This window comes from Cyanistes caeruleus, chromosome 1 (assembly GCF_971803275.1).
Source record: "Cyanistes caeruleus chromosome 1, bCyaCae1.hap1.1, whole genome shotgun sequence".
In the NCBI taxonomy this organism is placed as follows: domain Eukaryota; kingdom Metazoa; phylum Chordata; class Aves; order Passeriformes; family Paridae; genus Cyanistes; species Cyanistes caeruleus.
In genome coordinates this window covers 131,604,858-131,623,906 of record NC_141701.1, presented here as the reverse complement: position 1 = coordinate 131,623,906, position 19,049 = coordinate 131,604,858, and the positions used below count along the sequence as shown (strand labels likewise).

Sequence of the window (19,049 nt, the reverse complement as noted above, 5' to 3'; positions counted from 1 at the left end):
ATTTGATGATTTGTGGTCCTAATACAGCAACTTTACTTGAACAAACACAATGCAGGTATGTTTCAAATCTTTAAAACAGCATTTCTTAACTGGTGTGATAGTTTAATTTTGTAAAATATATCGTTTATTAAATGTATTTCTGTACATCCACATATGTTAAATGAAACTGGAACAGAATTAACACAGATCAGGTAACAGGTTAAGATTAGAGTATGCTGTGCCTAAGCTAAAAGTCCAGTGATAAGTTCCATGTTTTAATTTTCAAAAACTTACCAAGGAAGATACATCAGTAAAATGCAAAGAAACTTTCCTGCCTGTATATTGCAGTTGCACAGTGAAGCAAGAATGAATAAAACTTACAAAACACAGAGAACATAGTATAACTTGGATAGGTCTTGGCATCAGCAGCTCCAAGTCCATGTAGAAGATAACCTAGAAAAGCAATTGTTTTCTTATTTTATGATTATTTTCTTATTAGTAGGGGAAAAAATCTCAAGTTTTTAAGGACAAAGCTTACAGAAATAATGAAAATATGTTTGTCTTAAAAAAATACTGGAAACAAATCTTCAACGTTCATGTTCATTTATATCACAGACTCTCTGAAATGTTAGCACTGTTGAGAGTTAATACACTCATTAAGAGTCCATTCACTACATGGTTGTTCCCCAGCTCCTACTTTGTTCTTTCTCAAATACTTGCTTCTCAAAGCTTATTAAACTGTCTGTGAAGCACCTTGACTTACTGTGAAAATGATCTATTATTTGATTAAGTGCTTTGTCAGGGTACCAGCATGCTAAACCCTCTGCAGATACAGCGACAAAAACTGCTTACTGCCTTGGAGCACTTGCAATCTAACAAGACAAATTACACAAACTTGTACTGATCTGAGATGAACAGATTACAGAGGAATGCCCATAATTTGGAAATTGCTCATAATGCTTTTCTTTGTTACAGGGAGGACTGAATAGCTTCAGCAGAGTGAATTAAGCACTCTTGAAATACCTTGGCAAAATTTTCATTTTCTGCCCATCATACTATCCGTGAATGCTCTCAGGGACCAATTTTATCTCACTATTCTGAACCAATACATTTCAAATGGGTAAGAAATCAAATGTCCTATGTAGGGTTTAATCTATTGAACAGTACAGGTATAAATGAGCAAGTGTTGGATGAGATATTAACTCTTACTCTAGGAAGGTCAGTAGTGAACCAAAAAGGCTTTTTTTCTTAAGAATTCATCTGGGAATTAAAATTTATTATAACACAGTAATCAACTGTAACACAGTAATCAATAGTCTGTAACTTGGAGCATGGTAGGGTCCATGCAGTACATCCTTGTACTTGGTCCAAGGAGAAGAGTGTCTGTTTACTTTTCTAAACTACATCTGCAACAGATACTTTTTTCTGAATCAGTGCTGCCGTTTAGTCTCTCCAGCATTTGAAATTCCAAGTTGTGGTATCTGCCACCTGGTGGTGAATTGCTTCTCCAGATGTGCTGTGTGTGAAGCAGTTTATCATTTCAATATAAGCAGTTAACAACTTCAGTAATGCCAGCAGGCAGCTGGCACGGGATCATCAGCTGTTGCCTGGGCCTGCTGTCAGTCCAAGTGCAGAGATCCCTGTCAGCTGAGGGCCCTTGCCCAGCCTCTTTGCTGGGCAAATACTCAGCTTGTGACATCTCCATTCAAATCAAAAAGCATCATCACTGATGGTACTGCATTCTGCCTTGTGAATAGCACCTTGGGTTTAGATTAAAATAAAATAAAAACAAATTTAAGTGTTTCCAAAGTTGAGAAAAATAGGAGCAATTCAGTTATTCTTTTCCTGTTCCTCTGCTTACAGACAAATAATCTGGCAGGTTCAACACTAGCCTTACTCATAATGCTAGCCTTACTATTATTATTATGTGTGTGTGTGTGTGTATACACACTCATACATGATTTATAATATATATAATATAATGCTCTATCATATGCCAGGATAGATACGTACATACACTATATTTTCATCATATCTGCTATTTTTATTTCCATGCTGCAAAACAATTGGAATTGGAGTTTCAGGTGCAATTTTCAGAATAGAGGAGCATTTTTTATTACATTTACTCATGTAATTCCAACTGTTAAATTGAGACTAGGTCTTCTGTTTGTCAGCAATAACAGAAAGGGTATCTAATTCTTTTCAGTTGTAATCCTCTGGTATCCACAGGTAATTACTTTGCAAACTGTGGCACCTGATCTGTTCCCACTTAGCTAAAATATTTCTTGTTTTATGATGTGCTTTTCTTCTAGGGATGAACAGTGCCAGTTAGTTTGTTTGATCATTAAATAGCTATTCTGCCTTAGAAACAGCCACGGGGAAAGAAAATGTGATGACAACAGGGAGGTACAAATGAAATACTTGTTTACAGGTTATTTCTTTAATTCTGTAAAGAAGGACTTTGTGTTCACATGACTAGAAGGACAGACTCCTCAATAAACCCAGCTGAGGAATGCTCCTGACACTTTTATATTATAAAGGGAGGAAACGGTGCTTAAAATAATGCTGAGATGAGAAATCCCACTTTCAAAGGAATGGCTGGTCCTGCTGCAAGAGAGGGCATTAAAACTGAGAGAACTTATTTAAAGTGGGTCCTGTTACAAGCACTGTTTTTTAAAGGGTTTTGGTGATTTAGTGGTTGTATGAAGTTTAAAGAGCTTGGAGATGAAAGAAGCTGTGGGCCTTCGCTTCTCTCTCCTTTCTCTTCAGGGAATGCCCCTTCCATAAACCAAACTCCCTGATTCTGCTTTCAGTTTTTTGCCATGCTGTGAGGCCACACATCAGGGGGACATACAATGTGACACCCTATGATTAGACTTTTCAGGAAAGCTACTTTTAGGTGTTGGCGAGGGCAAGTTTTCTTTGTAGCTGTGCCATTTGCTCTAACTGGAATTTAACACCATGCAATTCTATATTAAATAACAATAAAAATGAGAGAAGCAAAACATGATAGCCAGGTTCTCCCAATGAGAAATGTGTTTGTCTTGACAGCTGGATTGGTCTTTCTTTCCTTGAAATCCTTGAAAGTATGCTTACATAAGTGTGTGTGTGTGTGTGTGTGTGTGTGTGTGTGCACGCACACATGTATGGATACACATTCACATGTATGTATATAAGTGCACTTGATATAAAAGCTGGCTTAAATACTAGTTTCAGCATTTCAACATCAAGCAATGGCCAAGTAAAGGTTGCTCACCCAGACTGACTGGAAGAACCGGCATGAGAGCCCATAAAGGCTTGTATTAATTAACTTAATTGTCCTTGTGGTCTGACATTGCAGGGTCAAAACTATGCTTGATGCTGAGTTTCTGCTGTACATCCAACTTCCATGAGATTTATTCATACTTGCTTTCTGGCCTAGACCTGATGTATAAATTTTGTCTAAGTATCTAAAAAAAAATTAAAAAGCTTGTCTAGTATCTATATTTTAAGTAAGTTACTCTGCAATTGTTGCACACTTGACAGTCTTTTCTTGTGTGCAAAGGTGTAAAATTCTGAAGGGTAAAATCTTACTGTAAAATCTAAAAAAAACTGCATAGAAATTGAAGAGTTATAATAGAGTCTGATTTTCCATTGTCTTCATAGGGAAGACACTACATCTATGAGACATTTCCTAATTCAGTGTAATTCTCCATGCCATAAGTGTGCATTCTGAACCATTCTGTTAATTTGTTTCTAACCACCCAGAAGGCACATCTGTCATAGGAGAGAGTTATTTTTTGGTTTTGGGTAAAGAACTATCTGAAACAGACAAAAAGAAAACTCTAAAAACTTTCATTTTGGGAAAACTACTGAAATGGTCAAGAGAGAAAGAATAATTCATACATCTATCGCTCACTTCATCCAAAATGAGGGAAATAAAGCATCTTGGATGCACCAGCAGCCTTCCTGCAAAGAGAAGGAAGCAGCAGGCACATTGATACGGGGAAGTGTAAAAGGTTAGTGGGAGAACTGATTGCAGAGCTGATGGAGTAAATTGGATTGATTTGGAGATTGGATGGGCAGAAGTAATTGCTGAGTATCAGTTTAGAGGTCCTGCAGTGCCTGTGTCAACACTGTCTTTATCAAAAAAATCTGTCACCACTAATTCTCATTCATATACATAATTTGAGAAGGGTCTCAGAATAAAAATAGACATAAAAATGAAAAATATGTTTATATTTGTAATAATTATTTAATTTTTTGCTCTGATTATTAAGTATTTTTTTACCTTTTGGGGCAAGAGACCCTAGGAACTGAGCAGAGCTGGAACCAGTTTGAACCTGTGTTTGATGTAAGTCTTGTATCCTGCTTCCAACAATCATCAAAAACAGATGCTTTGGAAAACTGAAATCTCTTCTAGCAATAACAACAGGATGAAAATCTTTCTATCCTTATCATGTATACCTTTAAGTACAAAGGTTTTTATTTATCATATACATTTTTTAATGCTCTGATATGTTTTCACTATGCATGTAAATGCCTAATCCTCTTCAGTGCTGTACAGCCCACAGCCCTTGCCAAGGCATCAGCATGGAGAAATAGATGTTTCTGTGCAAAGGTAAGCTGTAAAAGAGAAGAGGGAAGGTATGAGCTGCATTTGAAAATGGAATAAAAAAAAGTTGAATGAGAGTGCAGCAGTAAGAATGGGATACTTTGAGAGTGCTTGCCTCCAGTTTGACCACTGCAGCCAATACAGGCCATCAGCAAGTGGGCTGTAGGAACAGGCGAGGCTGCAGCTCCCCAAGCATGGTATGCAGGGGGGTCTAAAAAGAGATAGAGTGGGTGAGACAAATCATAAAGAACAGAGTTGTGATCTCACATCGATACCTGTACAACATGTAGGATCACAAGCTCATTTCCTTCCCTAACCATTTCTACTTCTATTAATTGCCATAGCTATGCAGAAGTGTTCTGGTGCATCTGTTCTGTTTCTTTTCAATCTTACTCTTTTACCCTTGCCTCTCACTCAGAATTGAGGAAGGCAGTATGTCCATTTTCACCATAAAGAGCAACCAATTAGAAAAAAGACAATGTGAGGGTAGTACTAATAGATGCTTGAATGAACCAAAGTTCAGATATATTTGTTAGCTCAATAACTTTTTTAATGTTAATTAGGAAAATAGGGGAAACACTAAAATAGTAGCTAATTTTCAAATTGGATCTATTTTGCTTCCAATTTGCAAGATTAAAAATGTTTACATCAAGTTGCTACTTGCAATCCAAAAACATTTTTATATTATAAATGCCATTAATGTTTCAATGTGTTGTGTAAAGGTGGGAGAAGTCCTATGACTGCATGAAAATTTTAGATACTTTTCTTCTGCAGTGTTCAATACTCAAAACACATAGACTAATCAAATTATGCCAATAGGCTGAATGCTGGATTATATATCACCAGCTCACTGGGATGTAATTAATATGTGTTGCTAGGTAGGTAAACAAGACTGGGTTATGCCTGGCTGCTTGAGGGAAATAATATTTGTGCCTGGCTGGCTTTATTCAGTCACAGAAGACCAAGGAGAAGCATTGTACAACCCTTCCCACGTACTGCACAGTCTCACTTGATGGTTCATCCAGTCCCTGTACAGTCCTGGGAATTTAGGCTTCCCAATCCCCAAAATTTCTTACTGCCAAACTAAGATGGCTCCTCCCTCAGTAATCTGGGGTTCTTGTGAACTCATGTTGGCCACCAAGATGACCAAAGTATTTGACTGCTTGTAGGGTTTCATTTTGAGTCCTGGCACTTCTTCTGGGTCAGCTAGGAAAAAGTTAAACAGAGCAATGGCCTATTTGTGCATCTGGACCTATGCTCATACATGCATTTGAGGTGGCTCAAAGCATCTCTGAATTGTAGACACGGGTTAATTTTCTGTAGCCATGACAGACCCATGACTGCCTCTGTTGTGGATAACTGGGGAGAGACAGAACCTGGAAAGCAGAATGGAGAAAGATCCAGAAAGCTGAGATTTATGGTGGTGTGGTGGGTCCCCTAGACATTGCTCTGTTCTTTGGCGGCTGACAGTAGTGGGAACAGCACAGCAGAGCTACACCTGAAGTAATTTATTTGCCTTTCTTCCTTTCTTCCAATTTGTTGCCATAAGCAACTGGGTATTTTGTCCACATCTAGCAGCAAACCTAGAGTCACTTCTAAAGCTCTAAGCAGACCTATGAAAATAACCAACCAATGAATAATTCATTACATGCTGGAAGTATTTTAATTGATTTCATGATATGCCATTTAGAATTAAGTGAAGTGTTATCTCCTGCAAAGGAAGTCCATTTTCCTTTGTTAATATTTTTTTTAGCTTTTGTGCAAAATGACTGTACTTTCTTCTTTTCAATTTTCACAAAATAAAAAGCTCTTGCTTTTATCTTCCCTATAGATCTAGAAAGAGGTCTTTTTTATCAATTAAAAACAGTAAGTTTGCACTGTCACAAACACAAGCTCTTTACCTGGTTAAGTTTAAGCATTTCTGATGTTTTTTGATGGTCTGCTTAGACTGGTGAGAGTCTGTGGGTTGTGTCTGCAGTACTGACATGCAGTATTTTGCGGGGGTCCCTGGATATACTCACATGCAAGAACAGAGATCTTGGAAGTACAGAAGCCCACGGGGAGTCTTTTTGGGCACAGCAGGTGCCATGTTTGCTGCTTGCTGTCCTAATGTTACATACTCCAGTAACTCTGTGGCTGAGCATCTGGGGTCCTGAAATTCAAAGATACATTTTTTTCACCTTGCTGCTCTATTTTTGGAAGACAACTACACATGTGATAGCCAGCACCTATCAAGCACCTAACTGCTGAGCAGCATCTGCAGCGTGAATTTAAATGCTCTGGGAATATGTCTCATAATTTCAGAAAAGTAAAGCTACCTCAGAAATCCACAGTGCAGGACAGGTGCTTAACTTTCACTTCTGGTGAACTTATCTATTTGTGGTATAAAAAAATTGAATTTTCATAAAATGCAAAGCACAATCCAGTGCTGTCATTTGACCTTGCAATGGTCAAACCTGGATAATAATCTCAGGATATCAGCTGCACTATGCTTAAGGTAATTCTTCACACATGCTATGAAGTATAGAACAGCAACCACTCTGCAGCTATAGTCCCCCTTTCAGGAAGAATGCCTAGCAGGGTAACTTGGTGGGAGAAATTCTTATTGCCTCTTTAATTGACAATATGAAATGCAAGAAGAGTCAGGATCCAGGCTTCCTGTAGTCCATTTGTCTCAATGAAGTGAGGAAAATTGTAAAGGAAAGAAAACAGTGAAATCTACAGCTTCTCGAACAGTGATTCAATACAGCTGTTTAGTCATTGACATACTGTTCTTCACTTTCTCTTGCACTTTATTATAAAGGGAAAAAAAAATTCATTCATAATCACTGGATTAACTTCTCTCCAGCCTATGGGACAATTTCACAATTGCTTTTTGTAATTGAAAACTATTGGGTATTGTGCCTTTGTTTTGAGATTTCCTTTCTCTCCTATGCATTATAACTGAATTAAAGTTTACTCCTAAAGGTCATTTCAAAGTGTAGTGACATTATAGAAACATTCTCTCTCTAAACTACAGTGACAGGCTTGACACTGGGAAGTCATACTTGGCCAAGTCTAAACTACAGACTCCATTTCATGCATTTGAATCACAAGTTCCTGTGGCAACTCATCAGTTGTAAAGGACCAAGTGCAGTGGGACAAAGGGCATCCCCAGGCTGGTGGTCAGTACACCGAGTTTGACAGCTGGAAGGACATTTATCTTTCTTCTGCATGGCCAGTGATATCTTTTACTTGACACGTCACCTGCAATACATAACAGATCAAAATATGATGCCATCTCAAATCAAAAATGGAAAAAACTAATCCAGGTCAAACCTTAAATCAAATAGGGTGGTAGCAGCAGGTTCCTCACATTAAACTGCTTTCAAGAGTGCAAAGATAATTACAACTGATGCACCCTATTCTTACGTTGTAATGTGGTGTTTGGCAGCACTGCCAAACCAAGCACTCAGAAATTCTGGATCTCATTCACAAAGTTTGATATGACCCTGGAAATCGCAACAGTTCGAATACTTAACACAAGTTGTTCTTTATTTATTTTCCTGTGTATAAATCATCACCATTCAATTCCACGTTTTCTAGCATGGAGCTTGTAGAAATACAAAAGACTTTGATAAAAACAGCAAGTGCTGTGAGTGCCCACCAGCCACAGTGCTGGGATTGCCTCTGGGTTGCCTCAGCAACCTCTGCAGCAGCAAATTTTGTTCATAGAGTTTCATTTTAAGTTCTGGAGTTTCCTCTGGGAGCCAGCTAGGAAAAAGTTAAACAGAGCAATGGCAAAGCCTATTTGTGCATCTGGACCTATGCTCATACATGCATTTGAGGTGGCTCAAAGCATCTCTGAATTGTAGACACGGGTTAATTTTCTGTAGCCATGACAGACCCATGACTGCCTCTGTTGTGGATAACTGGGGAGAGGCAGAACCTGGAAAGCAGAATGGAGAAAGATCCAGAAAGCTGAGATTTATGGTGGTGTGGTGGGTCCCCTAGACATTGCTCTGTTCTTTGGCGGCTGACAGTAGCGGGAACAGCACAGCAGAGCTACACCTGAAGTAATTTATTTGCCTTTCTTCCAATTTGTTGCCATAAGCAACTGGGTATTTTGTCCACATCTAGCAGCAAACCTAGAGTCACTTCTAAAGCTCTAAGCAGACCTATGAAAATAACTTGGGCGGCTGAGTGTTTATGGCGTGAGAAGGAAACATGGGGAGCCGGCAGAACGCGCATCGATGCTGCCGAGGCCCATCGGCTGCAGGCCCGGCCCAAGGGACGGAGACGCCGGGGCTGCGCTCGGGTCTTCCGCGGCTGCGGGGACAGCGCCTACGGACGGGATCCCGGGGCCGTAGAGGGCCGGGGAAGCACCGTGGATGTCAGCATGAGGGGGGTAGTGCGGGGCCGCACCCAGGAGCGGCACCGCCCGAGCGTACCGGGCTGGGCTGGGCCGGGCAGGACGGGGCGCGGAGCGCTCCCCACACGGCCCCGCCCCGGTCCCCGCGGGGTGGCGGGAGCGGCCGGGCAGCCCCGGCGGCCGCCGCCTCCGTCCCCCGGCTTTGGCGCGGGGAAGGACCGCAGCTAGAGGGAGCTGCTCCGGACCGCGTCTGCCCGTGCGTCCCGGTTCTTTCACAGGCTCCCCCGCCCCTCCCCTCCCTCCTTCCCCCGTGATGGCGGAGGACAGCGAGTCTGCGGCCAGCCAGCAGAGCCTGGAGCTGGATGACCAGGACACCTGCGGCATAGACGGCGACAATGAGGAGGAGACCGAGCACGCCAAGGGGTAGGGGCGCGCATGGGGAGCGGACACGGCTCGGGGAGGCAGCTCCGTCTCCTCCGCCGCGGCAGAGGCCGGGCTGGAGGTGCCCGGGCCGGGCCCCCCTGATGCCCGGTGCGGTCCCTCAGCGGGGCGGGTGTGGCGGCCGCTCCTGCCCGCTGGCGGGCGGCCTGCGCGGCCCGGCCTGGCCCGGCCCGGCTCATCCGCGGCGCCTGCGCCGGGCCGTCCGCGGCAGAGCGGCCCCGGCCCGGGCTGTCTCCCGCCGCAGCGTGCGGGTGTGGGACGGCCCCGCCGCCCGGCCCGGCGCCCTTCTGCCCGTAAGGGGGGAGGCGGGAGGCTGGGCCCGACCCGAGGTGAGGGGGCGGCGGGCTGGCACTTCCCCGCCGGACACCGGCCTTGAAATCATGCCATATAAACGAGGGTAAATACTGTCTTCTTGTTGGCGCTTTTAGAGCTTGGGGGCATTTCCGGGTAATTTTGGCCGTCAGGAAGCCCCCTGTAGCGGGGAGATGCCCCCGTGTCCCCCCGGTGGTTCCGGGTGGTTCCAGCTGAGCGGCTCCCGCGGGCCGCCCCGTGCTCATCCACATGCACATGCACACCCACCGCCCGCTCCCTCCCTCCCTCCCTGCCGGCCGGGCTCCGGCCCGGACATCGTCTGTGGCAGCCTGTCCTGCAGCCGCTCCTCCTCACCGTCACCCATTGTCCTCCAAGAGATGATACCTCCAGATCCACGCGCTGTGCAGAGCAGAGCGCGTGTTTTAGCACGGCAGTAGCCGGGGCAGACGCTGTTATCTGGTTGTAGTTCCTTCAACGCTAATCTCGCGTCTCAGATCTTCCCACGCTGTGGATCAGGCGGTGTTTCCAGTTGCCTGGGGAGCCGATGGGAGAGGCAGCCAGCATAGCTGCGGCCCCTGCCACCCGACCGCTGTTGGGCTGGCTGCAGCGTGGCTCTGTGCGGGCACGAGCTGCCAAGATTCTGGCTTGCTCTGCAGGCTTTTGGGGCAGAAGACTGGGAACAGTGTGTTTCAAAAGTCGTCTTCATTTAATTTATTTTTTTTTATTTTTTGAGGGGTTAGAAACGTGATTGCAGAGAAGGCGCTTTGTTGTCGCAGCTAGGAGTGGCTGGAGTAACCTAAAAATAGAACTAGGTTAATCTATACAGTGCTACACAAATATCTTCCTCGTGAATTTGTGATTGATCTGTTCGAGAGCCTTTCTCTAGGTGATTGATGTTGGAGGATGTATTCTGTTATCTCCTGTCCCTAGGATTTAGTTGACAACAATCTTAAACGTGGCAAGAGAAATCTAAGAGACTTTGGAGGGCTGACTTGTCTAGAAGGCAGGAAGGGGGAAAACTTTGATGCTTGCTGCTCTGTCGTTGAGTTAATGGCATGCACACTAAAATAATTGCATCAGAAATAAGTACGTTAATATAAATTTGGGATATTAAAAGGGACAAAATACTGTTTTGTTATCTTGGGGCTTTTGTTGCATTTATTTCAGTAAATATGTCACAGTTGATGATTCCCAAATATGTGAAAGTAAAGTCCTAAGAGCAGAGAGTTGTTATTTATTGTTCGTCATAGGAACCGAGCTGGCATCCTAGTTGGGATTGTTTGATAGCCAGGTAATCCTGCCCAGAATTCATTTGGATTGTATTCCTGCTTCAGTTTGCTGTCCTGTTTGTGTGCGTGCCTGGGTTGTAGCTGCCCTCTGCAGAGGGAGCTACCTCTGTAGCTGCTGTGCTTGGGCTGCTGTGACAGCGAGTGCAGTGTGTGAGGAGCAGCCAGGGAACAAAGAATTGCACTTCGGTGTGTTCTGAATCACAGCTTGCTGCTCTACTTCAGCATGGGTCTCACTGCTCTCTAAGGGACACCAACTGTAGCCTGTATGGTCTTCTACCCAAAACTAGTTTTTGCTGAATACCCCAGATGTATTTTAATGAGTATTAAAAAAGAAAGCTGTTTTGTGCATCTGTGATTAAGAAAGTGAATACTTTCAAGTAATATGAAGTTTAGTTAAATTAGTGGTAGATCATTCCAGTAGAAAAAGCTTCTTAATTATTAGTATCTGCTGCATGAAGTCTCATTGACTCTTAAATTACTTTATTTTCCTGTAATCTTTGAAAAATCTTGTTTGCTACTCTTTGTCTGCAGGCTGAAATACTCAAACGAATTCCAGCAAATGAAAGGAAAACTCTCACAGCAGAGTATGCAAAATCTACTCTTGATCTAAGAGATTAACCCATAGTAACAGGGCCCTAATTAATTATTCCCTGTTTTCTCCCTGTCATTGTATATTAATTCTTGAGGTAACTTTAAAGTTTGCTTCAAGCTTTTAAGCTAGGTTTTATATACTTAAGCAATTTATGAGCAGTCCAACTACTTGAGACTATGACTCTGCCAACTGACTTGCTAAATTCTGTGTGGTCTTTATTGCTGCTGATCTGTATTTAATCTGTTTTAACCAGATGTTTCTTGACATTTGAAAATAAGTCCTTAGAATATTGCCCACAGGAAAATATGATTTTTAGATATATATGCCTTTTGGGGGGGAGGGGGGTTGGTTTTTTGCTTGGGTTTTTTTTTGGTTTTTTTTGTTGGTTTTTTTCTTTAGTTTGCAGGTCTTTTTCTGTTTGAGCACTGAATGAGTGCAGCAGAAAATAACCATTTTATAGCTCTCAACTGTGCAAATGTCTTTGTCCTCTGATTCTGCTCCTGTTTTTTAGATGCAGGATTATGTATGTTGTGTGACTCATTGCTGTTTTCCTGTTCTGTAGTTTGCTCCTGCTAGACACATTATGCTGTATTTGTTCTGTATTGTAATAAACTGTGGTTTACAAAATATCTTTGTTAGTGTCTTATGTGGAAAAAATGTATTTGTTGCACCTGGATCCATCCTGCTAAGCCCAGCCTTATAAGGTCTCTCACATTCTAAATAACTCCTTACGCTCCTTGCCAGAAAGGCCTTGGGCATGAAACATTTAGTAAACAGATGAGGAAAAGGTATGACCTTTAAACAACTCCCCCAGCCCTCACAAATTATTTGCTTTGAACGTTTTTGTATTATACACCTATGATTATTGTTAAAAAAGGCCAACTTCATAACAAATACTATTTCTAGATTTAAAAAATAAGCGAATATTTTTAAGGTAGTGGAAGCAGTGCTCTGTTTTAGCAGGTGAGTTTTATGTCTCAGAGTACAGATTATGGACTTGAAGGGTGATGCAGAGGAAACATCTGAGGATGAGAGGAAAGATCTGAGGAAATCTCTTGGGTTAGGGTTTAAGGTATTGCTGCTAGGTTTCCATTCTAAACATCTTGCATTCTCAGGCATTGAAATGTATAGAAATGAAATCTTCATGCAGAGAGATTCTTTGTAATGGCAGTTTGTTAGTAAGTGGAATTTGAAGAGCACAGACACTTCTGGTCAAGACCTTTCTGTATCGTCTTAACTAATGGTAGTTTTTCACAGCAATGAGAAAGCCCTTTGCACCTAAACCTCCATTTTCTTTATGAAACAAGGACAGCTCTAGTATAAATAATACTGCTTTAAAAATTTTTGAAATCTTGCCCATATACATGAGACCTGATTTTTGTGATCAAAAAGATCTGTGTAACATCTTCAGAAATACAGCTTTGCAACCTCACTTACTCATAGAGGGAGAAGTACTGTGAAGGCAAGAACCCCACACAGGCCTTTGCAGTTTAAAAATAAACATCTGAAGTACATGTTTGGTTTTAAATTTGAGAAATTGGTAACTCAAAATTACCATTCCACGTAACTTAAAACAGATGTTGATATTACAAGAGGTTGTCTCTGCTAAAGCAGAATTTAGTGTTCAAAAAGGAAATTAAAATAATAGTGATAATTAGTCAGTGAGAAAGATAAACGAAGGGAACCAAAACAGTTTGACCACCTGAACAGGGCAATTGTCATGCTCCTCCTGATTTTTCCATCTCAGCTTTTCATGGATTTGCTCTGAGCCTCATAAAGTAAGTTTCTCCACCTTTGCTGCACTTCTCCCCAAATGCAGTAAGTATTCATTCCCATTTTTCAGTTTAAAAAAACTCAACCAACCAAAACACCAAATGCAGGGAGAAGCAAAAGTATTTTTTTCCCACATCGATGCAAAACACCAGATGTGTGTACATAAGTGGAAAGGTATGTGGGTGGGATCATGGGCTTGCATTTGTGACTTGCAGACAAAATCATAAAACTGTAGGCCTAAGTGACTGTCTTGGAGTCCTATCTACAGCCTGTTACTGGACAGGATTAAGTCATTTTGGGGCAGAATAAGGTCTTTGGACCCTACTTATGCCTCAACTGAATTTTGATTTGCATGTGACTTCTATGCTGGCCTCACCTTTTTTCTTATTCATCCAACTGACAAAATTGTCATTGTGGGTGCATTTAAAAATACCTTAGACTATGCCTGTACTTAGATATAGCTGAACCTCACAGACCTCCTGTCATTAAAGTTCTGCTGGTATCAGCATGTCTCCACTAGACTGATACAGTCAAAATCTTCCCAAAGTCTAACATTGAATGGTTTTCTTTGTATAATGTGTTGTGGACTGGGGCAGATGTATTGGTCTGATGCGTGAAAAGGTTGTGTTTCCTGACCTGCCAGCTTGATGTGGCAGCACCCTGAGTTCTGTATTGGTTTTCTGCTTCCTACATGGGACCTGTGCTCAGAGCTGTGTCACTTTACAAGTGCAGAGTAGTTTGGAAAAAGAGATTTCATGCTTAAAGATCATAAAAATGGGAAACTTCTTTCCTCACAGCTTCTAAGTGTGAGATATAATTCAGCATGTCAGCATATAGGTGTATCTGACCAGACAGAGGAGAATTTAGATCTTAGTCAGCACACAAGAGTGTCAGAGCAAAGCTTTTAATAGGAGTCTTTGGTTTCAATCTTGTTACCTTCACATATCCTTTGTGCTGTCAACTCCAGTGTAATTACTACAAGTTGAGCAACAAAGTTCCTCCCTTCCCAGCCATTCTCACTCCCAGTTTTAGACCCTTTCAGTTCTTTTCAAGGCAGAGCATGAGAAGGACACAAAATCCTGATATGTTTCAGTTTTGCTTCTGCCCTGATTTGCTTGATATCTCTGGTTGAAACTTGTGTTGGACAAACATGTTTACTGAGGAGAAGTTTCTGTGTGCTGCCTGCTGCCAAATATCTGGGTTGCAGGCGTGCCTAAATAGTAGGATGAGTAGAACTCTATTTAAATCCTCTTTTTACATTGTGTGGACTGTAACAGTAAAAAATAAACTGGCCCAAGCAGGAGACTGTGCATAAATAACTGCTCAGAAATGGCTGGATAAACTGTCAGACAAAGATACCAGTATTTATTTTGCAACACCGTGTGAAAGATTTAAACCTGAAGGTCATAAACCAAGGACTGGGATTTTGGAAGATTAAAAAATACCAGAAAACACCAAAGCCAAGTAGTGTAGTTTTAAATGCCACATGTATTTTACAGCGATTCACTTCTGTCTTCCTTCTTTCCCAGCTGAAGAATACACATTTCTATATAAAAATGATCTTGAGTTGGTCAAAGAACAAACTGTGATTGTCCTGGTAAAAGTACAGTTTGACTGGGGTAACATTAGTAAAGCTTGGCAAAGCTGATTTTTCACCATAGCTGCCAAACGTTTTTTTTTAGTTCAATTGTTCATTATTTCACCAAATTAAATAAAACATTGACCCTCAGGTAATCCTAGTGAGCAGAATTCCCCTGTGGTGTATGTGATGCCGGATCCTCCTGAAAGACGAGAAGTGAGCTGCATGGGTGCAGGGCTGGGCTCAGTGCCTGCTGAGAGTGTCTGTTCAAGAACAGTGTTTGCTGAAACTCTGAATAATAGCCTGATGTTCAGCACACAAGCCCTTGGGAGCCAGCTCAGGGACCCAGCAGCATCATTTGTTTGATGTATGTGAGGTGTTACAGGGAAATGGAAGCTTGTGGACAGTTGCAGGAAGTAAAAAATGCTTCCTTAAATGAATCTCAGCAAAGGTGGAATCACTTTCCCTGGTATTTTTATCTGTTTTGCCAGATAGAGGTGGTGAAGTCCTAGGTCTTATACACACATGAAGTTTTACTGTTTTGTATTTATAACCGCTTGCCAAGCTTTTGGGTCTGTTGTGCATTTAAATTCTGTACAAAATGTCAGCTCGGTATACAGGTATTCAGATAGATTCAAATTTTATTATTTTAAATGAGTCAACACTTTGCCCAGGTGACCAAGGAAGCCAGTGGCATCCTGGCTTGTATCAGACAGAGTGGCCAGCCGGATGGGGACAGTGATTGTACCCTTGTACTTGGACTGCTGAAGCCACACCTTGAATCCTGGGTTCAGTTTTGAGCCCCTCACTGGCCACAAAACTGATGCTGGAGCATGTCCAGAGAAGGGCAGCAAAGTTGGTGAAGGGGCTGAAAGTAACTCCTGTGAGGAATGCCTGAGGGAACTGGAGTTTAACCTGGAGAAAAGGAGATTCAGGGGAGATCTTATTACTCTCTACAACTGCCTGAAAGGAGGTTTTAGTTGAGTGAGGGTCAGCCTCTTCTCCCAGGTAACAAATGACAGGACAAGAGAAAATGACCTCAACTTGCACCAGGGGAGATTAAGATTGGATGTGATGAAAAATCTCTTCGCCAAAGGGGTTGTTGAGTAGTGGTAAAGGCTCCCCAGGGAAGTGGGTGAGTCACCATCCTTGGGGGTATTGAAAACATGTGTAGATGTGGCACTGAGGGATATAGTTTAGTAGTGGACTTGGGTTAATGCTCAATGATCTTAAAGGTGGTTTCCAACTTAAGTGCTGTGATTCAATGAAGTTGTGATTCATCATGGATCATGTAGGTGATCCAGCAGTATGCTTATTGTGCAACAGATTTTCTCCCTGATCACTTATACAAGTCCATTTTTTATTTCTGCAACCTTCTAGCAATGCTTCAAACTCTCTTATGTCTCCAGTGTGTTTGGTCTGCTCTACTGTTGTTCACTGAGTAGCAACTTGGTCCTGTTCCAGAGGCTGTGGCATTTACAACAGTTTCTTTCTGGGAGCATAACTCAATGTATCTGTGAATGTTAAGGACTTCTTGAAATTGATCTTTCATCACAGACTATTCTAAAGTACAGTAATGATCTCAGAAAAATCAGTCTTTGCTTAGTTGCATTGTTTGGTTAATTGCAGGCTTTGGGCCTCCCAACTGGAGGAAGGTGTTTTCTTGACAATAACAGCTCAGACATGGTATAGATGCTAAGACTGGTCATTATAATCTTGAAAGTGAGCATGCAGCAGCAAATAATGTGTCCCTTGTAAATACGTTGGTCATAATAACTTTAGTTATTTTCTTCTGAGTTTTCTTTCTGTTTGTCGGTATGATACCTGGGCTTTTTCCCCCTCCAGGATTAAAAGAAACAACTGCTTGTTGCATTGACTTTTTTCCAATGAAAAACATCCGAGCCCCCCAAACTCTTGATATCTGTCTTCAGTTCCATTATGTGCATATGGTTTTGCTGAGAGATTAGCCTCTTGAAGACAATTTCATGTTAACTCATACCCTCTATATTTTTGTTCTGTCTGAGAGTTGCCAACACATCCCACACTTCGCAAATTCTGATCTAATCTTGATTCTATATCTTCATTATCTGTTAAATAAAAATCTCCTTTAAGAATAACTTACGTTATCAATGGTCAAAATGTATCAGAATCCTCAAGTGCAATTTTTACTTTGTTGCTGGGGCTTTTTAATCGAAGTTGACCCTCTTGTGCTTATTGTTTTAAAGCACAAATGCTTGATTAGTTTTATGTTGTCTCCTACTGGGATTTCAGCAAGAGTTTTATTTTGGCTTAAGTTAGGAACAAAATTTCCTGAAAACAGAAAGTTTCATCTGGATTCTTCTCAAATACAAATGTGTCTGATGGTTGAGCATAAAGGGGGAAAAGTATTGGGGCACTAATAGTCGCTGAGTTTCCAAGGAGGTTACTTTCCTCAGTTCCCATACTTTCTTGTGTTCCTCCAAACTGTTGAATTTGGTCATTTTGTGTTTGTGCTGGGTAATAGACTGGAGAAGAGCACTGGTTTCTGTGTAATGTCACAATTTGACATGAGTATGTCAAAATGCCTAGTTCTGCTGGTGTCAGAGTATAAAACAAATGAGCCAGCACTTGCAGGAAGTTTTTCATCAGTGCTCTCAGTTCCCCCCTTCCTTCCTTTCTTTCCGCTGCCTTTTCTTTACATTCAAACTGCTGTTAGATTTTTCATATCAAAATGCTGGGTTTTCCATATTTAACTTCTTTTAAATTTGAGGCTCAGTGGTACTGATTTTTCTCATTGCACATTCTTTGAATCTCTGGCAGAAGTCCTGGAGGGGATTTGGGCGCGAAGAAGAAGAAAAAGAAGCAGAAGAGAAAAAAGGAGAAACCAAATTCTGGAGGCACCAAATCAGATTCTGCATCTGACTCCCAGGAGATTAAAATTCAACAACCTTCAAAAGTGAGAGCCTGGTTCTGTTTTAATTTGTGCTTGCTTTCTAATTTGATTTGAATTTGTGTGTCGCTTGTTGTAAAAGTGAGTTGGTAGTTCTGCCTTAGTGTGTGAAAATTAAACAAATGGTTCCTGTCCTGAACAGAGAGAAGCAAGCCAAGACCTGGTGTTTTCAGAGCTGTCATCACCACCACAGTGTACTGTGAGAAAGGCGGAGGAGTTTTGTCTTTCTCTTTGAGCACTTAGAACTCGGGCTAGTGACAGCCTCGTTGCACAGAATCATAATCTGCAGTGGTAATGCCTTTAAATAGATTTCCTATTTGATGAATTGCTTTTAGTTTTTAGCTACCATCTAACTTTGCTTACTGCAGTTTTGGTCACTTGTGCAGCATGAAGCAGGAGGGAAGGTGGGCCTGCTGTGCTAACCAGTCTCTTTAGGGCAAGCAAGCAGCATGTAATTGTACATAAAATACAGTAATCCCACACATGGAGATACAGCTGAAAAAAATTTTTGCTGTCAGAAAGGCCTCCACTATAATTAAGAATGGAGAATTGCTTGGGGGAATGTACAGTCCTTGTGGAGTTTCTGATAAAATAGCATTATTTGTGTGCTTTTGTCTATCATGTTCTGAATGAGCAATGAATAACATGATGTGGTGGCTTTTTAGCATACAGCTTTTATCCCAAGAGAAATCTGAGTCCAAGAACTAAAGTTTTTAAAACTAAGAAAGTTTGTGGACCACTGAGCATATTGAGGTAGTTACATTCGCTTTATCTGATTATTGTGGAGAATTTTACACCATTGTACCAACAGTAATCTCTGTCCTATAAGATTTTTCAAGTACATTGGAGCTACCAACTAATTATAGGGAAAAATGATTGTGTTCTGGCTCATTAGCATAGTGATACATTTTTGTGTTGTCCTTTTAGATCTTCTCCGTGTTACCCTCATTGCTTTGAATGGGCACATTTGGCACAGGGGACACTTAATAATATGTAGAGAGTACATATTATATATACTTAAGTGCCGAGTTTTACATGGGTCTTGGGTCTTCAAAGAGACCAGAGCAGTTGTTGGTTGTTGTAAAGTTGTTTATTGTATGAATGCATCAGACTCAAAGGCAAAGAGTTCAGAGTACTAAAGTCCGTGCTAAAGGCTTTCTGGCACAGAGTCCTGATATTTTGAGCAGCAGCAGCTCCCTCCAAGCAGAAG

General features: G+C 41.6%; 1 protein-coding gene and 1 long non-coding RNA gene across 2 annotated transcripts in view; one reads left to right on the top strand and one right to left on the bottom strand.

Annotated features, from left to right (window-relative positions):
* Nucleotides 1-60: 60 nt before the first annotated feature.
* On the bottom strand, nt 61-10,293 carry LOC111924179 (uncharacterized). Its single transcript, XR_015278329.1, has 3 exons — nt 10,032-10,293; nt 6,595-6,725; nt 61-4,584 (listed from the first exon to the last, which is right to left on the bottom strand). It is a non-coding gene; the product is annotated as an uncharacterized LOC111924179 (long non-coding RNA).
* Nucleotides 9,053-19,049, top strand: part of NMT2 (N-myristoyltransferase 2) — a 36,382-nt gene continuing 26,385 nt past the window's right edge. Inside the window, exons 1-2 of the mRNA XM_086858847.1 lie at nt 9,053-9,347; nt 17,710-17,845. Of these exons, the coding sequence (XP_086714973.1) occupies nt 9,238-9,347; nt 17,710-17,845 (246 nt within the window). The 5' untranslated portion in view covers nt 9,053-9,237. The remainder of the gene's footprint in view (nt 9,348-17,709; nt 17,846-19,049) is intronic.